The sequence below is a fragment of the Peromyscus eremicus genome, chromosome 4, assembly GCF_949786415.1.
Source record: "Peromyscus eremicus chromosome 4, PerEre_H2_v1, whole genome shotgun sequence".
Lineage (NCBI taxonomy): Eukaryota > Metazoa > Chordata > Mammalia > Rodentia > Cricetidae > Peromyscus > Peromyscus eremicus.
The window spans coordinates 70238247-70257508 of NC_081419.1; the positions used below are offsets into that span (position 1 = coordinate 70238247).

General features: G+C 41.4%; 1 protein-coding gene across 4 annotated transcripts in view; it reads right to left on the minus strand.

The window, feature by feature from the left end:
• Ttc17 (tetratricopeptide repeat domain 17) overlaps window positions 1-19262 on the minus strand; it is a 108215-nt gene that overhangs the window by 19662 nt on the left and 69291 nt on the right. For 2 of the 4 annotated variants that reach the window (XM_059260992.1, XM_059260991.1), the window contains 3 exons: window positions 15944-16064; window positions 13902-14061; window positions 12572-12655 (listed from right to left, as the gene is read on the minus strand). In XM_059260992.1, coding sequence (XP_059116975.1) covers window positions 12572-12655; window positions 13902-14061; window positions 15944-16064 — 365 coding nt within the window. The other 2 variants (XM_059260994.1, XM_059260993.1) reach the window with 1 other exon arrangement.

Below are 19262 nucleotides of genomic sequence, written 5' to 3' on the forward strand. Positions count from 1 at the left end.
ATTTGTCCATTCAGCTTTAGACGGGCACCCTACTATTTGACTACATGGAACAGTACTGCTACATGAGTATACAAGTATTTCCTTGAGATGATGCTTTCAATTGCTTTGAATATTCCCTGGGCATATCCATCTTCAGGAAGACTATGTTCCCCTTGCCCCGCCCCCAGCAACAGTAAGATTTTATGTTCATACCAACAGCACACAAGGTTTACAATTCTTCTTCATCCTCACCAACTTCATTTTATGCATCTTTCCTAATGGATGTGAGGCCACTTTTGTTGTGCAATATAGCTTAAGATGTGCTACATTTGTTTATGATGTGGAATGTTTGTTTAATGATGCAAAGATGTGTTGCATTCTTTTATGTTGCACTTGTTTAACTCTGTAAAGCTGTGTAACTTTACCCGTCTAAAACACCTGATTGGTCTAATAAAGAGCTGAACGGCCCATTGTGAGGCAGGAGAGAAACAGGCAGGGCTGCCTGGCAGAGAGAATAAATAGGAGAAATCTAGGCTCCAGAGAAAAGGGAGGAGTGAGAGAGGAGGAGAGGAGGACGTCAGGGGCCAGCCACAGAGTAAGAAGGAAAGGAAGATATATAGAATAAAGAAAGGTAAAAGCCCAGAGGCAAACCATAGTTAAAGAGAAATGTGATAATTAAAGTTAGAAAAGCTGGCTAGAAACAAGCCAAGCTAAGGCAGGACATTTGTAAGTAAGAATAAATCTCTGTGTATTTATTTAGAAGCTGGGTAGTGGGACCCCAAAGAGTAAAAAAACAACAACTATATTTTGGTGTTCCAATGTGGGGCCTGAGAAAGCTGAAAGGAAAAGAAAAGATATGACTCCTTTAAGAACCTGTGTCATACATCAGAACATGTAAACAGCTTTTTCATGCTAAGTAAAACAAACAAACAAACAAACAAACAAACAAAGTAAAAACGCCTGCCACAGTGCAGAGCACTGATATTGCAGAGCTGGGGGTTTGAATGCAGCTCTTGGTCACCTACTTCCAACTGGCCTGCAAGCTTCAGCCTTGGCTTTCAGACTCTAGACATGGGTGGAGCCAGCCGCCAAAGCTGCAATGGAAGTCCTAGTTATGCTGCTTAGCAGTTTAAAGGCTCATGTGGTCAAAAAAGGCTAAAAGATATGCAATAAAGACAGATCCAGATGGAAAAAGCCTCTAAATAGGTTACAGTGTGCTTAAAAAATGTGCATAGGCTTAAGAAAGAAAAGAGAAAGGGTACAGACAGTCAGAAAAAGTAAATAGTTTACAAATAATAAAGTCTTTAAAAAGAGAAGTAGAATAATAAAAAAAAGGAATAAGCCACATAACATGGAAAACACACAAGGAGTCTGGATCCTATATGTTGTTGCTAATTTTGAATTTTTTGAACACTGATGCGGAAACAACAGCTGCTGACAGACATGGATTGTGAACAGGACTGCTACACTGAACCACCCTAGATACTTTAGGGATATTTTAAATTAAAAAAGGAAGTTAAAAAATATGTTATGCTAGGGAAGAGGTTATGCTTTTGTTTCAACAGGAAATGAAAGGCTGTGGATTCATTTCAGGTTAATATGGATCAGGTTTGATCAAGGGAGACATCCAGAATCTTGACAGGTGATATACATCAACAAAGGTTACAGCTGATCTTCCCAGGACTTGGCCATTATCTCAATTTTCTCAGGGACCCTGACCACAGACAATAGGAGGTTGTCTTCCCACAGTCTAGGGAAGACGATGCCCACATAACCAAGAGGTGGTGTGGATGGTTATTGATTATTTGGTGGTTTATGGATGTTATCATTTAGAAGAATATAGGATAAAAAGACAACTATTATTCTCAGATACTTTGCATTGGCATGGATTTTGGTATATTGATAGAAATTTCAAGTTACTTTTGTTATACTGTACATATGTTTCTACTTTTGTTTGTGGTATTGTGCTTATGCAGGTCATTTAAAAACGCAATGGATAATTAAGAAATGAGGTTAGTAATTTCTAATAATCAAACTTGTAGTCACATTAGGTATGTTTTCAAGGTTCAACAGGTATGTTTTAGACAGATAGATGACTTTCAAACACTTCAAAGATCTACAGAATATGGCATTTAAGATGTTTAATAGCCTAAGGTTTTTCATGACAGTGAGGCACATTTACTCCTGGCAGTACCAATTTACTTCATAAAAGGATGATGAGCATCAAAGAAATTCCATATGGAGCTTGCTTTCAGTGTGGCAAAACAAGCCATTTGGGCAAGAAACTGCTCTTGCCTTGACTGTTGACAGTATGCTGTACAGACTAGACAAGCAGGACACAAGAAAAAGCCCGTTGAACTTTGCCAAGACAAGACAGGATAGTCTTTTGAGATTCCTGCTTCACAGAAGAGTGTATAAGATATTCTGCAGGACACAGAGGAAAGTGACTGATGAACTTTGCCAATACAAGGTGGGACAGTCCTTCAAATTTCCTGTTTCACTGAAAATTCTGCCAGATATTCTAGGCCTACAGGCCAAAGATGGATGCTCCAACATTTGGGTGCTTGTCCAGCCAGTCAGCCATCTCTGTTGTTAGGTAATACTACATCCTTTTGGGATCTTTGATGGAGTTAAAGACTAAATAATTAGAGTTATAGTTTTCTTTAGTTGTGATAAAAAGTAAATTAGGTATAAAACTTTGGATTCACTAAGATAAGATAATGGAGTATTTTCTCTGAATTTGGTAAATACAAATGGACTGAATATTGTAAATGTAATTCTTACCTGATAACTGTTTTTGTTGTATATAGTTTTACTATGTTAAAGTTAAAAACCTTTCATTTTTTAGTTAGACAAAAAGGGGGAAATGTTGTGGAATATTAGTTTAAGATGTTATATTAGTTTATACTTTGGAATATTTGTTTAATGATGCAAAGATGTGTTGTATTCTTTTATGTTGCATTTGTTTAACTCTGTAAAGCTGTGTGTAACTTTGCCTGTCTAAAACACCTGATTGGTCTAAGAGCTGAATGGCCAACAGCTAGGCAGGAGAGGGATAGGCAGGGCTGGCAGGCAGAGAGAATAAATAAAAGGAGAAATCTAGGCTTGAGAGAAGGAGGAGGAGAGAAGGATGCCAGGGGCCAGTCACAGAGTAAGAAGGAAAGAAAGATATATAGAATAAAGAAAGGTAAAAGCCCAGAGGTAAACCACAGTTAAAGAGAAACAGGATAATTTAAGTTAGAAAAGCTGGCTAGAAACAAGCCAAGCTAAGGCTGGGCATTCATAAGTAAGAATAAATCTCTGTGTATTTATTTGGGAGCTGGTGGCAGGTCCCCAAAGAGAAAAAATAAACAAACAAACAACAACAACAAAACCCAACCCAAAACCAACTACACATTTTGGCTAGAGTTTGCCTTCTTCTGACTAGTAATGCAGAATACTTTCCTCATGGTTTTAGCCACTGCATGCTATCACTGGAGAAATGACTACTTAAACCCTGTGTACATATTTAGGTTGAATTTTCAATTTTTATTATTGAATGGTATGACTTTTTGATATGCTTTGGACATTAACTTATCAGATGGATGACTTGCTAGTATTGCCTCCCATTTCACAGCCTGCCTCCTGTGCATGAGACATAGAAATCATTAGTCATGGTGGAGCCTTGTCTCTCTTTTACTGTTTTGACTTTTATTGTTTGTGCTCCTGGTGTCACAACCACAATCCCCTTGCCAAGCCCAGTTCCATGGATTCTTCCAAGAATCATGCAGTTTTAGCCTTCAAGCCATTTGAGTTCAGCTATATTTGTGGTAAGAGTTGAGCTTTAGTTTTTCCCATGTGGATATATCATCTTCTTAATACCATTTGTCACAGAGAGCAATCTTAGTGTTGGTCAAACATCACTTGACTGTCTATGTAAGGACTTATTTCTGGGCTTCCACTGTTTGGTCTGATTTTAAGCTCATGCATTAAGTCCTTAATTTCAGTTTTTATAATTCTCAGCCCCCAAAAGTCCATTTAATTTTTTTCTCACAAAATCCAATTGTCTAGAGAATGTTTTTTCCCCCCAATCTTGCTCCACTTTCCTTTTGTCTTCTTGCGCATATTGATTACTGATATTTTAAAGTCCTTGTTTTTACTCCAGAGCCTAGCTCATCTGCAGGTCTACGTCTATGGTCTCTTCTTTCCTGTGGATATCTAGCATGGCTTAGTGGAGGGTCTGACCTTTGTCTACAATACCGCAGAGACTCCAGATGAGGTGATCTTCTTTTTTCAAATGACAAATTTTATTATAAAATTTAATGTTCATACTCATTGAAAATATCACTAGACACCAGGGCACTTTAATTTTCTTTGTATTTATTTATTTAATGTGTGTGTATACATGCACATTTGCACATACATATGGTGCAACACTCATGTGGAGGTCAGCAGATAGCATGAAGGCTTTGGGTCTCTCCTTCTACCGTGTGGGTTTTGGGGTCAAACTCAGGTCATCAAGCTTGGTGGCAGGTGTTGACCCAAGGTTATCTTCTTACAGAGAACCTCTGTCTTCTCACATGGTGTGTGAGAGCTGGCCTACTGAATTCAATCACTGGGAACTGAGTTTTGGCTGCTATACCATAGTGCAAAGGCTCCTCCCTGATTGGGCCCCTCTTAAAAGGCACAAATCTTCAGACTGTCCAAATGAAATCCTGGGATATTTATCAGAAGCCTCTGATTTCAATGGTGGTTGAGAACTTGTGAGATTGTCTTAAACTTTCCCATGGCTTTTGTTTGACTTACTGTCCTTGTGGTTTATTGCCAGTTTGCCAGTGTACTGTGGAGATCACTGGGCTCAGTAACCCGCTCTTCTCACTGAGACCACCGGTTTCTCTGCCTAGCCAGAGGGCTCCCTACTCTGTTGATGTGTCTGAATCACCACCCTCCTGTACAGTCCTTTAAAATGAAACACTATAGTTTCTGCCCTTGTTCTTTATATTTTCATCATTTCCTCTGCTCCTTCATTAATCCTTTCTTCTGTTATATTTATCCTATCCCAAGAGATATTGATTTCTCTTCCTTTAGGAGCTCCTTAGAAATTAAGTTTAAAAACGCTTTATCTATAGTGTCAATTGAAACTATAGCTCCGAGGTTTGCATTTGCCCATCCACTTTGTTTATAGTGTTCATGTGATACTATAGTTTTAATACCTATGTAATTTGTTAACCTCTTCCCATACTGCATGTGAATTCTGAGTCAATCAGAAAATGTTTGCCACAATCAGGTCACACAAGGACCCCACATTCTATTTGTACTTACATGAGATCCATTTTTAGATGAGTTTAAGTTTCTGATCCACTTAATATTTATCTTGGTGTATGTGTAAGGAATGGATTTAAATTACATTTTTCCTATCCAGCATAAAACATGTATTTCTCTGCACTGGGTTGGGGGAGGGGCTGCCTTTATATGCTAAGCTGCCACATGCAATTAGCTTTCTATCCTTTCTCATCGCCCTGCGTATTCATGCACCACTATTAAACAGTTTTAATTAAGGACTTCATGTATGTTTAATACGAGGTTAAATCCTCCTCTTCTCCAACTGTTATTTTTCACAGTCTGCCTGGTAATTCTTCATTGTTCACTCTTGTGGATAAACTTACAATTAGCTTGTCTGGTGCTGGAGAAAACACGGCACTTTTATTGTTATTGCTAAAAGTCACAAATTAACTTAGGAAGAACTAACATTCTTAGGCTTTGGGGACTTTACACTCAGGAATATGGCTATATTTTTCCATTTGTTATATCTTTCAGCATTTGTATTTCCTCAGTTTTAGAAATTTTTTATAAGTTTACAATTTCTTCATATCTATATGAAAGCCCCCCTCTCCATTTTAAGTAGTTTTACTTATTTTAGCTTAATCCTAATATCCTAAGTGATTTCAAACTTTGGGATGCTGTTGATGTTGAAGCTTTTTTTTCTTTCTGTCAATCAGTATATGATCCTCTTTCTTAGGTACTTGGAAAGAACATGACCCTGTCACTGCTAGACATGATGCCTTGCACATGTCACCTGGGTCAAGTGTATAACTGCTCATTTTTCCTGCTTGTTTTACAGCTATTATGTGATGTATATTAAAACCTACCTAGATTAGAAGTATGTCTACTTTTTTCTTTTAGGTAAGTCCATGTTTACACAGTATGTATTTCAGAGCCATGTTATGGAATAGATACAGTTAATAGGGGTCTTCTACATTGTACTGGTTAGATTCCTATGGCTGTACCAAACTGACTCAAGCTTATTGATTTAATGAAACAGAACTTTGTTATTTTCACAGTACTGGAGACAAGAAACCCAGATCAGCATCACTGCAAATCCATGCTCAGCAGGTCTGAGCTTCCTGCACTGACCGAGAGGAGGACCATTCCGTACTTCCTTCGGCCTCTGGTGGTGGATGACATTCTTTGTCTGGGGATCACAGCACTTCTGCCTATGTTCCTATGGTCATGGTACCACAGGCTCTTGTACCTGAGTTGTATCTCCTCTTTCCTCCCTCCTCGAAGACTACCTGTGGGTGCATACAGTGTCTTCCTATATAAACCAGGAAAAGCCAGGCGGTGGTGGCGCACGCCTTTAATCCCAGCACTCGGGAGGCAGAGCCAGGCGGATCTCTGTGAGTTCAAGGCCAGCCTGGGCTACCAAGTGAGTTCCAGGAAAGGCGCAAAGCTACACAGAGAAACCCTGTCTCGAAAAACCAAAAGAAAAAAAAAAAAAAAACCAGGATAACCTTTCCATCTCTCAATTCTGAAAATCTTATGTGTAAAATACCCCCTTTCATCTAAGGTAACTTTCATAGACTCTAGGGATTCAGATATGGACACCTTTTGGGGGTCATGACCCAGCTTACTATAGACTCCTTTATCCTTATGAAATAACACTTTAACTCCATTAATGCTTTTTATCTCAATGTTTCCTTGATATAAGAATGCAGTGATACTCAATTCCTTTTTGTCACTTTGCATGATGTCATTTTTTCATATCTGTACTTTCAACCTTTTCATATTCAGATATTTAAAGTGTCCTTTCTAAGCAGCACATAGCTGGGTCTAAAAAGCTGATGCACACGTGACTTAAATTTCTGACTCTGCACCAATCTCCTGATGCATCTCTGTCTGTATTATTATTAGTTTGATGTTTTCTATGCTCTTTCTTGACTTCCTTTAATTTAATCAGACACTTTCATGCTATTGCATTTTCCATCTACTAAGCTGTATCTTAAAATAATCTTGGTAGTTAGCCAGGGTGGTGGTACACGCCTTTAATCCCAGCACTTAGGAGGCAGAGGCAGGAGGATCTCTGGGAGTTCGAAGCCAGACTGGTCTACAAAGGGAGTTCCAGCAGAACAGCCATGGCTGTTACACAGAGAAACTCTGTTTTGAAAAACTTAAAAAAAAAAATTAAAAAAAAAATGGTAGTTAGCCTATGGCTTAAAACATATTTTTAAAAACATGTAAATTATTCCTCTTACAATCTGACAGACACCAGTTAAACTGGGGTTCTTTAAACCCCATTCAGCGCTCTCTCCTCCCTATGTAAGTGCTGTTGTGCATTTTAGATGGTCACAAGGGTGAGCTGCTCAGGTGCTACAACCATTCTTTTGAAGTCACCGTGCATTTTAATTTTTAATTTCATTTCTTGTAGATCCATACTTCTACCTGAGATATTTTCCTACAGATCTCCCTTTACATTTTATTTCAGATTCAATCTGCTAGTGGAAAAGTCTCTCAGTTTTTGACCACCTGAACACATCTTCATTTCTGCTCAGCTTCTGTAGGGTACTTTTGCTGGCACAGAATTCTGGGCTTGCCATTTCTTTATGCAGCACCATAAGATGGCTTCCGGTTTCCACAAACTCTGCTGAGGCACAACTGATCTCACTATTGCTTCCTTGAAGGTGGATGTGGAGGACTAAAGGCAGGCAACTCATTTTCTGGACAGGGCCTTGCATCGTGCAGTGTGCTAAGGCACAGACAACTGCAGGTGGAACCCGGCCAGCTCTTGCAGCCCTCCCAGGAGGCGGCCAATACCTGCATGAAGTGGATGTCGGGGACTCGCCTCTGCAGTGAGTGACTTCAGGTGAGTGCAGCCGTGAGGACAGAACCGTGAAGCGATGGGCAGCTGCTCTCTGTACTGCACCTGGAGAGCTGCACCACCACCGCCAGCAATTGACAAAGAACCTGGCGCTTTTCCTGTGTCCTTAAACGTGTGGTTTTCAGTGGGTTCTGTATTTGCATTGTAGGCCTCGTCCATTTAAAATCTTTTATTTTAAATCTTATTAATTTCTATGTAGGTGTGTTCTGAAATCAGCACAACCTATGGGTGTGCTTCTAAAATAAAAAAAACAAAACAAAAAAACTATAGTTATTTTTCCTGTATTTGTACGTACACCACATGAATGCCTGGTGTCTGTGGAGGCCAGAAGAAGGCATCAGGGTCCCTAGAACTGGAGACAGCTATGAGTGGCCATGTGGATGCTGGGAATTGAACCTGGTTACTGTGGAAGAACAGCTAGTGCTCTTAACCAATGACTGAAAAGTCTTGTTCTTTTAATAGGCAAGGTAAACCCGTTTGCATTTATGGCTGTGATTAGTTTGCCCCAATCCCTGAATGCATCTGCAAGTACCTGTGTGTGTGTACTTGTTTCCTGTATGTATACTTTACTCAATCCTTTTCTGCCTATCTTTTGATATTTAGGAAAACTCATAGGGTACCTGTATTATAATGCCTTAATTAATCCCAGTGATAATATGTGATGATACCTCACATTGGGTTACATCCTATTGGTTCTTACTTTTCCTTACATCCCATCCGTCTTCTACATCAGCAAAGGTCTTCAGTTCTAACCAGTACCTACTAATCAATCAGCACACTGCTCGGACCTTTTATGCACCTTTACCTGCTCAGTCTGTTTTTGACGGCTGTAGCACGCCTGTATTTTCAGAGGATGGGTCATCATATACGGCAGTGGCTTCCATAGAGCATTTAAGCTGTGCAGGCAGACACCAGGCTTGACAATAGTCCCTTCTACTAATGCTACTAAGGTCTTCTAGGCTGTCCAGAGCACAATCGATCACAGGTAGCTTCTCAGAAGGGGTGCATGGCAGCAAAAGTCTCTGCAAGCCCATCACCATTTGCATATGGACTTACATCATGTTCAACTTGGTAGCGCAAGGCTCACAGTTTTTTCCTAAAAATATTGCTCCTTTGACTTCTGGAATTGAGTCTTTGTCGAAAACCTAGCAACATGAGTCTATTCTGAAGACTCCAGAGACAGGTGAGATGTTTTGGTAGGAAGAGGCACTTGTATACAGGACTGAAGACCTAAGTTTGACCCCAGCCCCACAAGGTGGCAGGAGCCAATTCCTGAAAATTGTCTCTGACATCTACACTGGTATGGTGTACATGTCTGCACACACACACACACACACACACACACACACACACACACACACACACACACGGGTGGGGGAAGCAGACTAGTAATTAAAAATATAATTTTAATAAATATGTTTTAGAATTGGCTATCTTGGTTAAATTCCCCAAGAATATGGTATGACACATTTCTTTTAGTTTTGTTTGTTTGTTTGTTTTGTTTTGAGACAGGGTTTCTCCCGTGTAGTTTTGGTGCCTGTCCTGGATCTCGATCTGTAGACCAGGCTGGCCTTGAACTCACAGAGATCCTCCTAGCTCTGCCTCCCAAGTGCTGGGATTAAAGGCATGAGCCACCACCATCCAGCTTTTTTTTTTAGTTTTTTATTTATTTGTCTTTATTTATTAGGCAGGATCTCTCTATGTAGTTTATTTATTTACTGAGACAGGGTCTCTACATAGCTCTGGCTAGCCTGGAGGATTTGTCTTTTCAAGATACAGTTTCAAACTTTTTTCTTTCAGGAATGCTTTTACAAATTATAATTTTAATATTGCTGTCTTTTTTTGTTTTTTTTTTTTTGTTTTGTTTTTTAGAGACAGGGTTTCTCTGTGTAGTTTTGGTGCCCATACTGGATCTCGCTCTATAGACCAGGCTGACCTCAAACTCACAGAGATCTGCCTGGCTCTGTTGGCTTATTTTTTTTTTATTTTATTTTTTTAGGACTCCTATTATATGGGTATTAGGTCTTTTTCTTTCTTTTAAATCTAGCTTTTCAACTTTTCCCTATTTTTTTTTGGCATTTCCTGTTGTTTTTTTGGGTGTATTTCTGGTTTGTATTTTTGAAACAAGGACTTTCTGTCTAGCCCATGTTGGCATTGAACTCACTATGCAGCCCATGATGCTCCAAAGCCTGTGGTTCTCCACCTGCAGCTCTGCCTCCTTTTGATGAAAAGACCGATCCTGTTTGTGTTCTGTTTTCCTTGGGTATTATCCAGTATGCTGGCCTGTGTTTCCTCTTCCTTTGTCTTCATCTGGAATAATTTCTTGCCTTTGTAATTCTTTTGAATATGCCATTGCTTCTCTTTCAACTCCCCCTTCTGCCAGCCATCTCATTCTCTAGTTCTCCCAAGCCTAGCTGAGTTGTTCTTGCAGACTTGCTAGCTCAGAGTGGGAGTCCGAGGCTCAGTTCCACTAGCCTGAGGCTCTTCATCATCCTCCAGACCAGCATCAGGTCTGGGCTCCTCCTCGTCCTCCAGACCAGCTTAGATTCTAAGCTGCAGCCCTTCTCTCAGTGAGCTCACACTCACACTTGTGGTCTGTTTGTGTTATTTATTTATTTATTTATTTATTTATTTATTTATTTCAAATTAATTAATTAATTAATTTTTTGGTTTTTTCGAGACAGGGTTTCTCTGTGTAGTTTTGGTGCCTGTCCTGGATCTTGCTCTGTAGACCAGGCTGGCCTCGACCTCACAGAGATCCGCCTGGCTCTGCCTCCCGAGTGCTGGGATTAAAACTGTGTGCCACCACTGCCCGGCCTATTTGTGCTTTTAAATGAATACAAAGATCTGTGGACACCTGCTTTGTGTAAGACCACTAGTAACTCAGCAGCATTTTATCCTTTGCAGGGTGCATTTGTTCTGAAATGGGGCGATCTCTCCTGGAGACTAAACTGCTGTGTCAGGAGATAAGTCAAGGAGTCCCTCTTGCTTTATTAAAATATAATAATTTGCTTGGATAAGCATTGTTGCTAACTCTTTTGGATCAGTTTCTCTATCACATAACATGCCCTTTTAACTAGACATATTTTATAGAAATAAGAGAACTTGCTAAGTCTTATTTAATTCTACCTTGGATTACATTTTTTTCCTGTCATGTTTTCCTCCATTCTTCTTGATTATCTCTTTGGTTTTTTCCCTTCCTTCCAGTACCTCCTTTTTCTTCTAATCTACCATTCCTCACGTCACTGTCTCTCCTGTTTGCTAGCATTCAGGGTGAGGATCTTGCTTTTACACCCTTTGCTAACCTCTCCCTGCATTTTTAGTTTTGCTCTGTGATCTTGATTCACAAAGTCAGCTCTTTCATGTTATTTTTAAATTCATGCCAAGAAGTCTAGACTCAGTTGGCCCCTGCAGGACCGTCCTGCTATGTGCTCTCTGGTGAGCCCGGCTGCTCCTGTGGTGGTCCTGAGTCTGGGTCACTACTGAACTGCTGCTGTCTGTGTCACTCGGGTTTTCTTGTCAGGCGGAGGACTTCTATGGACATATTTGAGAATGACCAGCCCAGCCTGTCTTCTGCCTCCACTTCCCATGTGCCTTCTAGGTCGATCTCAAGCACTTTCAGCAATCTTTACTTCTTACTATTTATTTATTTGGGTCTGTAGATCACATCTGTGCCCCACTTTTGTTATAAATGGAAAATTCCCATGTGTGATACCCAAAGCAAGGCAGTTATTACTGCATCTGTCATATTCACGTTGAAGTGAGCTGCTTTTTTTTTTTTGGTTTTTCGAGACAGGGTTTCTCTGTGTAGTTTTGCGCCTTTTCCTGGAACTCACTTGGTAGCCCAGGCTGGCCTCGAACTCACAGAGATCCGCCTGGCTCTGCCTCCCGAGTGCTGAGATTAAAGGCGTGCACCACCACCGCCCGGCAAGCTGCTTTTCTTAATCACTGTTATAAACAACCTCTCCAATATCAGACAGTACCAGACAGATTCTTAGCTACAAAGTAATCAAATTAACAATTTAACTCCTCTTCTTGAGATAGAAAAGTTAAGAGATTTCAGGCACCTTCTCTGAGCTGTAGGGAATGCAGCATTGTAAATGTGCTTCAGGCCTGGAGTAGGAAAGCTATTCCACAAGGTACTTCCTGTCAGCACCACACACTGCCTCACTTCCTGTACCAGGTCCCAGGGTTCCCAGCAGCACCTGTCAACACCCAGACAGAGGAAACGGGACGACGCTGACTGGGCATGCCTCACTGCAGAAGGCAAAGGAGGGCGGAAGAGAGTGACGAGCGGTGATGGAGAAGTTATGAAAGGGACCCCCGAGATGTCCTGAGTGGGGACACTTCGCCCTGACCCTCTGGTCATGTTAGTCAGAGGCAGAAGAGGTGAGAGACATGTGGGAACCCGCAGTCTACTAAGAAGTCAAAGGGGGACTAGTCACCTTGGGGACTTACTTTTTCCAAAACCTTGGCGATTCGGGTGCCGATTTGTTCGAGTGACTGTTGTGGATACTGGTCCTTGCCAAGATTCTGCAATACCTGGAACAGAAGGAGATGGAAGGTGAGAGGGCTGATGATGAAATCAGATTTGGATGCTGCTGGTGCTTCTGAGATGGGTGGTGGAGCATAACATCAAAGTGCTTCTCCGGGACACTGCTGTGCATCTGCTGGGGGCCAGTCTGTGGAAGACACTCTTAAGATGACTCTGACAGCCCATGGTCCTCTCCCACTTAATAAAAACTACAGACACATGCAACACAGTCGTCATAGCAACCCCAGAAAATAAGGGCAACAAAACTACTTGCAGTTCTGTCATCTACACAGGCACTGTTAATAAATACCCTTAATGTATTTTTCAGATATTTGCTGTGTGTGTGTATACACTGTAATCTGTATTTTCATTTAATATATTCTAAAATTTTCTTCATGCTAACAAATATCTGTCTTAGTTAGGGTTTTTCTTGTGATAAAATACCATGACTAAAGCAACTTGCAGAGGAAAGGGTGTATTTCAGATTATAACTCACAGGTCACTCCATCACAATAGGAAGTCAGGGCAGGAACTCAAGCAGGGCAGGAACCTGGAGGCAGGAGCTGATGCAGAGGCCAGGGAGGATGCTGCTTACAGGCTTACTCCTCATGGCTTACTCAGCCCGTTTTGTTTTAGCACTCAGGACAAGCAGCTCAGGGGAGGCACTGCTCACAGTGAGCTGGGCACTCCCACATCAACCAAGAAAATGCACCACAGGGCAGTCTGGTGGGGGCACTTCCCAACTAAGGCTCCTTTTTGTACAATGTCTCTAGCTTGGGTCAAGTTGACATGAAACTAACCAGGATGACATTTCTACCACATCCTTCCTAATTATGCCACTGTATATTGTCTGTTATCTTATTTAACTTATCCTTTACATGGGCATCTGTGACATGTTCTCCAATTCTCCTTTGAGGTACAATCTTTGCTAGGCATATGCTGCTTCGGTCCTCCTGCCTTTTTTAAGAATGTCAACAGGAAAATATGTTTCTCTCCTGAGCCCCTCTGTGGGAGGCAGGGACCAGCTCACCCAGAGTGGTGTGTTGGTTACAGTCATAAGAAGCACAAGCTCTGTCCTAGGGCCTGAAAGGAATTGGGTTCAGCCGAAAGCCACCTAAGTCAGGGCCTCCCCTCCACCATCACCCCTCACAAAAGCAAAAAGAGCCCTGGCCACTCACTCTTGCTTTCTGCTCTCAGTTACACCAAAACTGAGAAGCTAACATTACCACAGTCTGAACGAGGCTGCATACTCACCTCTGTTAGCTGGCTCTCACCCGTGTAGTGCAGGCTGGCTCTGTTGGACACTCCATGTAAGTGGTCCAGGGTATGCATGCTCGTGGGGAGATTGCCATTGCACAGCGGTTCCATTGCTGGCTGCTGTATGGGTGTGGCGAAGTCTATGTGCTCTGTGATGCTGGAATATAGAGATGACCACATCAGCCACGGACACTCCAAGTAGGTAGGAAGAGCTCTGACAATCAGTGGATCTAACTTCTAAATGGTACTGCCTCACCAGGGAGGGTTTAAAATAAGTGGGTTTTCTCCTTTTAGGGATCAGATAGCAGTTAAGACACGCAATGGTTCCTCCAGCCTCCTTTTCCTTTACACACAGAGAAGCACACTTGTGCTCAAAGAAAAAGTCATCTAAAAGACAGGAAATTTGATGCAGACCCAGCTGGACACTCACTGTACTTGACTTCATGACCCTTTTGAGGTCCATATGGGTGCTAGAAACTGAACTCTGGCCTTCTGGAAAAGCAGCACATGCTTTTGAATGTGCAAATAATCATATGCACTACATATGGTAATTTGGCACCACCAAATTTTACTTTGAAATTTAAATTTAAAAATTTCAACTTATAATTGGGAGCAATTTATTGCTCCATTGATTATTTATTCCAAATGTATTGTATCAGATACCAACACTATAATAATAAAGCAAACATATGCAGTTCCAGCTGTTACACTACTCATGTCTTGGAAGGGGTAGGATTACAGATGAGGTAAGTTATGATGAAAATATACTCATAAGGAAGGTGGTTATGACAGCTTTCTGGAGACAGCAAAGGTCTTGGTGTGAAGGCTATGACTGAGGAGGGCCCAGGCAGAGCAAGAAGGCTTGACTTGCATCCAAAGAACTCTCATGGTAGGGACAGACAGAGGCAAGAATGAGCAAGGCAGGAGGTCTGGTTAGGAGGCTACGCATGTGCCTGTGCAGCAGCAGAGGCACTCTGGAGGAGCAGTGTAGATGCAGAAAAGCAATTCTGAAAAGTTCTCAGGGAGTAAAAGTAGTAAGAATTGGGAACAGACAAGGTTTGAGGGATAAGGAAAAGAAGTATAAGGATGATATCAGGGTTTCTGGCCTAAACACAGCTGAACGTATCCTAAGAATATGAAATGGAGGAGCTGGAGAGATGGCTCAGTGGTTAAGAGCACACACCAGCTACAGCTCCCAGGCCCATGTCAGGTGGCTCACAACCTCCTGCAACTCCAGCTCCATGGGACTCTATGCCCTTGTCTGAACTCCATGGGCACCTGTATTCACACATGCACAGATACACACACACACACACACACACACACACACACACACACACACACACACACATACACACACATCATTAAGAAAATAAATCGAATCTTTAAAAAAATGTGAAATGGAGAAACAAAATCAAAATTTTTTTAAAAAGTTGGATGCTGGGCAAGAAAATTATGTGTTTTCTTGAGATGGTGGGTATAAATAAGCCTGGGACTTTGAAGAGTGGTCTGGTCTGGAGATACAAACTTGGGAGGGATCACTGCCATCAGAGGTGAAGGACGTTCTAGGAGTAGTCACTCTGACTAGACATGACTGTAAAACAAGGTTAGCAGACCTAGGGGAACAGCAGTACTTCCAGGACAGAAAGTCACCAAAAGTCCCCTTGCTTGCTGTATCTTTACAGGTTCTGGTAACCCTAAATTTACCCTACCTCCCCTAAAAATGCACAATGTCTATGCAATGGCCTCTGTATTTCTAAAGAGAAGGATCTGGCCATCAACATGAACTATGCTACACATGACTTCTGACAGCTTGCATGGTACTGATAAAGGCACCTTGGGGGTTCATTTACCACTCTTTGTGTGGACCAAGTCCATCTAGGCCATGGGTAGCAATGGCCATGCCCTGTTGACCACAGTACCAGAAAGGTGACTCTTCAATCACCAATGACACAGAAGACATCGCTGGAGTTAGCTGAGGCCCTTGTGGTTCATGGGTAAGGAAATTCCATGAGGAAGGTCACATGAAAGATACTCACTCAATGTTTTTTGAAGAAACTGCCAGCCAGGTGCTCACAATGGCAGTTAGCTCTACCCAGCGGAGTTTGAGGCATTCATCTGGACTGGGCCATCCCAGACTCTGGTAGTCACGCTTTTTTCCTGGAAGGAAAGTATGTCATGAATGGACACAGTACAAAGGAATGGAAGCTAAGCTGCAGTTTTCCCTACTGATGATAAAACCCAAACTGTTTTGTTTGGTGGTGCCCGTTTTTCATCTTGTCTTAAGGATGTGCACCATCTTAGACAAACAGATCCAATTAAAATGTTATCATCAATGGCAATGGGAATAAAAATCCTCTCTGAATAAGGTCTTCTTAAAGAAGATGAAATAAAAACTGTATCCTTTGTTGTATTTGAAGTTGGTCAACATGAAATAAGGATTAAGATACTCTTTGACATTAACATTCTTACCACATTTAATTTTTATCCTTCTGGGTTTTGATTTTATGAGGTTAACTCTGACTTAATGGGAGCAGATATCTCTAAAGCTGGCATCTAGCCTTGGCACGGTGGCATTTTGGGCTGGGCAACGCTTTGTTGTAGGGACACTGTAGTGCACTGGAGGACATTTCAGAAGCATCTAGGCCTCAACCCATTAGATTTCAGGATCATAGCCTCCCCAGGAAATATTGCCACATACTGCCAAATGTTCCATAGGTGCAAAGTCGCCCCTGGTAGAACCACAGCTACAAAGGAAAGCGTCAAGATGGGATCCATGACAATGTAAGGCCACCATTTATTTCAAGAGTGTTTCCTGTGTGTTCAGAAGCTGAATTCAGTGTTTGCAACTCCTGACCTCACTAGGCTTTCATCCTCACTGCTCACAGGAGGACACAGTCACAGTTTTCGGGCTGGAGGGTACAGAACCCAGACACAGGTTATTTGACTCTAACACACACACGCCCAATTCCTGTGCTAGTAAAGGCCCCACTTTTTCAGTCTGAGCCCTTCACTTCAGATCAGTCCCCAGGAAAGAGCAAAACTAAGTCTATCGGATGGGTTTCTGATGGGGGCGGGCAGGGTGGAGAACCTTAGTTCTACTTAGCACTTTTTATACTGTAGGTATTTATCGGAATGAGAAAAACATTTGAGGTACAGGCAGGGATTTAGATTCAGATTTTAATAAAGCAAAAAAGAACAATTTGGAAGAATTTCAAATTAACTTTAAATAAAGCAAACATTTCACAATAAAGCTCACTTTCTTTTTATATTTAAGAGATTCACTTGAAAAAATATTTATTGAGCACCTATTATAAGGGTCTGGGAACTGTGTAACACGCTGGGGTACACACAGAAAGAGGGAGCCTGCTCTGCAGCTCACAGGCTAGTGAGGAAGGCGAACAGAAGCCAACTGTTACACTGTGACAGCATAGTGCTCGAGAAGAAGGAATCCAAGAGTTGCACAAACGGAGGAGCAGCTAATTCTGTCTGAAGATAGCGAGGGAAAAAGGGCACTTGACTTTCAAGTTTTAGGGTGAGCAATATTAGTACCGCAGAGGTGGTATAAGGGCATTCCAGGCAGAGGGAATAGCATGTACAAAGGCATGGGTAAAATAAGAGCATGGCTGCTTCATAGGTGGTGTTGAAGGGTGGAGAGGCTGGTTTATAAAGGGTCTTGAATGCCACACTAGGAAGTCTGCACTTTATCCTGTAGGCAGTGGGAAACTTCGAGCCCACATCTCTCCATCTTGTTCACAAGGATATCATAAGAGGATGTTAAATGCCTTGCTGAAATCCAGTTACATTATGTCTATGGCACTTCCCTGGTCTTCCAGTTTAGAAGCCCTAGCCAAAAAAGGAAATGAAATTAGTTCAATGTTATTATTAGTACTTAGTGTATCTACTATGGCTCTCAATGATCTCCATTTCTCCCCACAGGTTTACAAACATTTGCTCAATAATTTGCTTTAGAACTTGGACATAATTTACTGGAAGTTTATTAGCTGACAGTAGGCAGAATTCATACTTATTTAAACTGGGCTACTAATGCTCTGTAGTATTTTTGCACCTTTTCCATTCTGAGCATTCTTTATTAAGGAGAATAAGTAGCTTCATGATCTCATTCGCATGTACGAGAATAAGTAGCTTCATGATCTCATTCGCATGTACCTTCAACGCCCCACTTGGGCCTACCAAGTTGAGACCATTTGGAACTGGTTAAGCAGGACCACGGTGTAGCTGAGAGGTAGAGGACTTTCCTAACATGAGCAAGGTCCTCACCTCAACCCTTAAACACCATAAGCAAGCACACACCTGCTGAGATGCTCTCATATAATCTCAGCCACGATGGCTTTAAAATCCCTTTGTAAGAAGGCTTTGGCTTCTTTAAAGTAATATACGATCATTAGAAAATTTCTGTAAAATGGAAAGGCCACAAAGAAGAAAATCCCGATGACCTACAGTTTTCTTAGGAGCTACAGAGAGCATCTGTAGTGCTGTGGTCACCTGCTTCTCTACCTGTGTTTCTACATGTTTGCTTGCTAGGCCAAGGGTAGCCGATCTAAGAGGCCATCACCTCCACGGGATGGACTACTTCAGACAATTTATGACAGAAAAATCCTGCCAACTATCACATACAGTCAGCTGTGATATGTATCTCATGTATCAGAGCTACTGAAATGTGAGAAAAATACAGTTGATAAAACAGTGTGTTTAACTCGCAGGACGGAAACATCCTTATGGCATTCATAAACTGTCTTTACTCATCTGCTGTGTTGTCTCTTTGTTGTACAGCATATGCCAGACATGCTGTAGCCTCGTGAGGAAAGTGTAGTATTTAGGCTGTGTATCAGCTGTTACTATGGTAAGGAGCCCCTGTAATCAACATCTCTGTGCACATGTCTTTGTGTCTACAAGGCAACTTTCCTAAAGTCATTAACAGAAGAATTACTGGTATGTTCTAAATTTCTCTGATTCATCTTGTCAAACTAACCTCAGATTTGCTCAGTTAATTTTCACTGTGTACTACACATTTAGAGACAATAAGCAAAAATCTCAATTGTTAATGTTTGCTGTTCCATGGCTGCTACTGACTGGACATTTTGTTACACTGGTAGTGCTGTGTGCATATCTGATTAAAGTGCACCCCAGGTTTGGGTGATCTATTCTATTCTATGCATTCTATAGATCCTATTCTATATATTCTACGATTGCCCTCTGCTTTCGACAGCACTTTTATCTAAATTAGTTAAATAAGACAAATTTTAATGAATCGAACTTTCAGTCTAAGATAGCAAAAATATTCCTTTAAAAAGGGATATGACATTTTTAAAAGAGGAATTCTATCGCCACCATTTA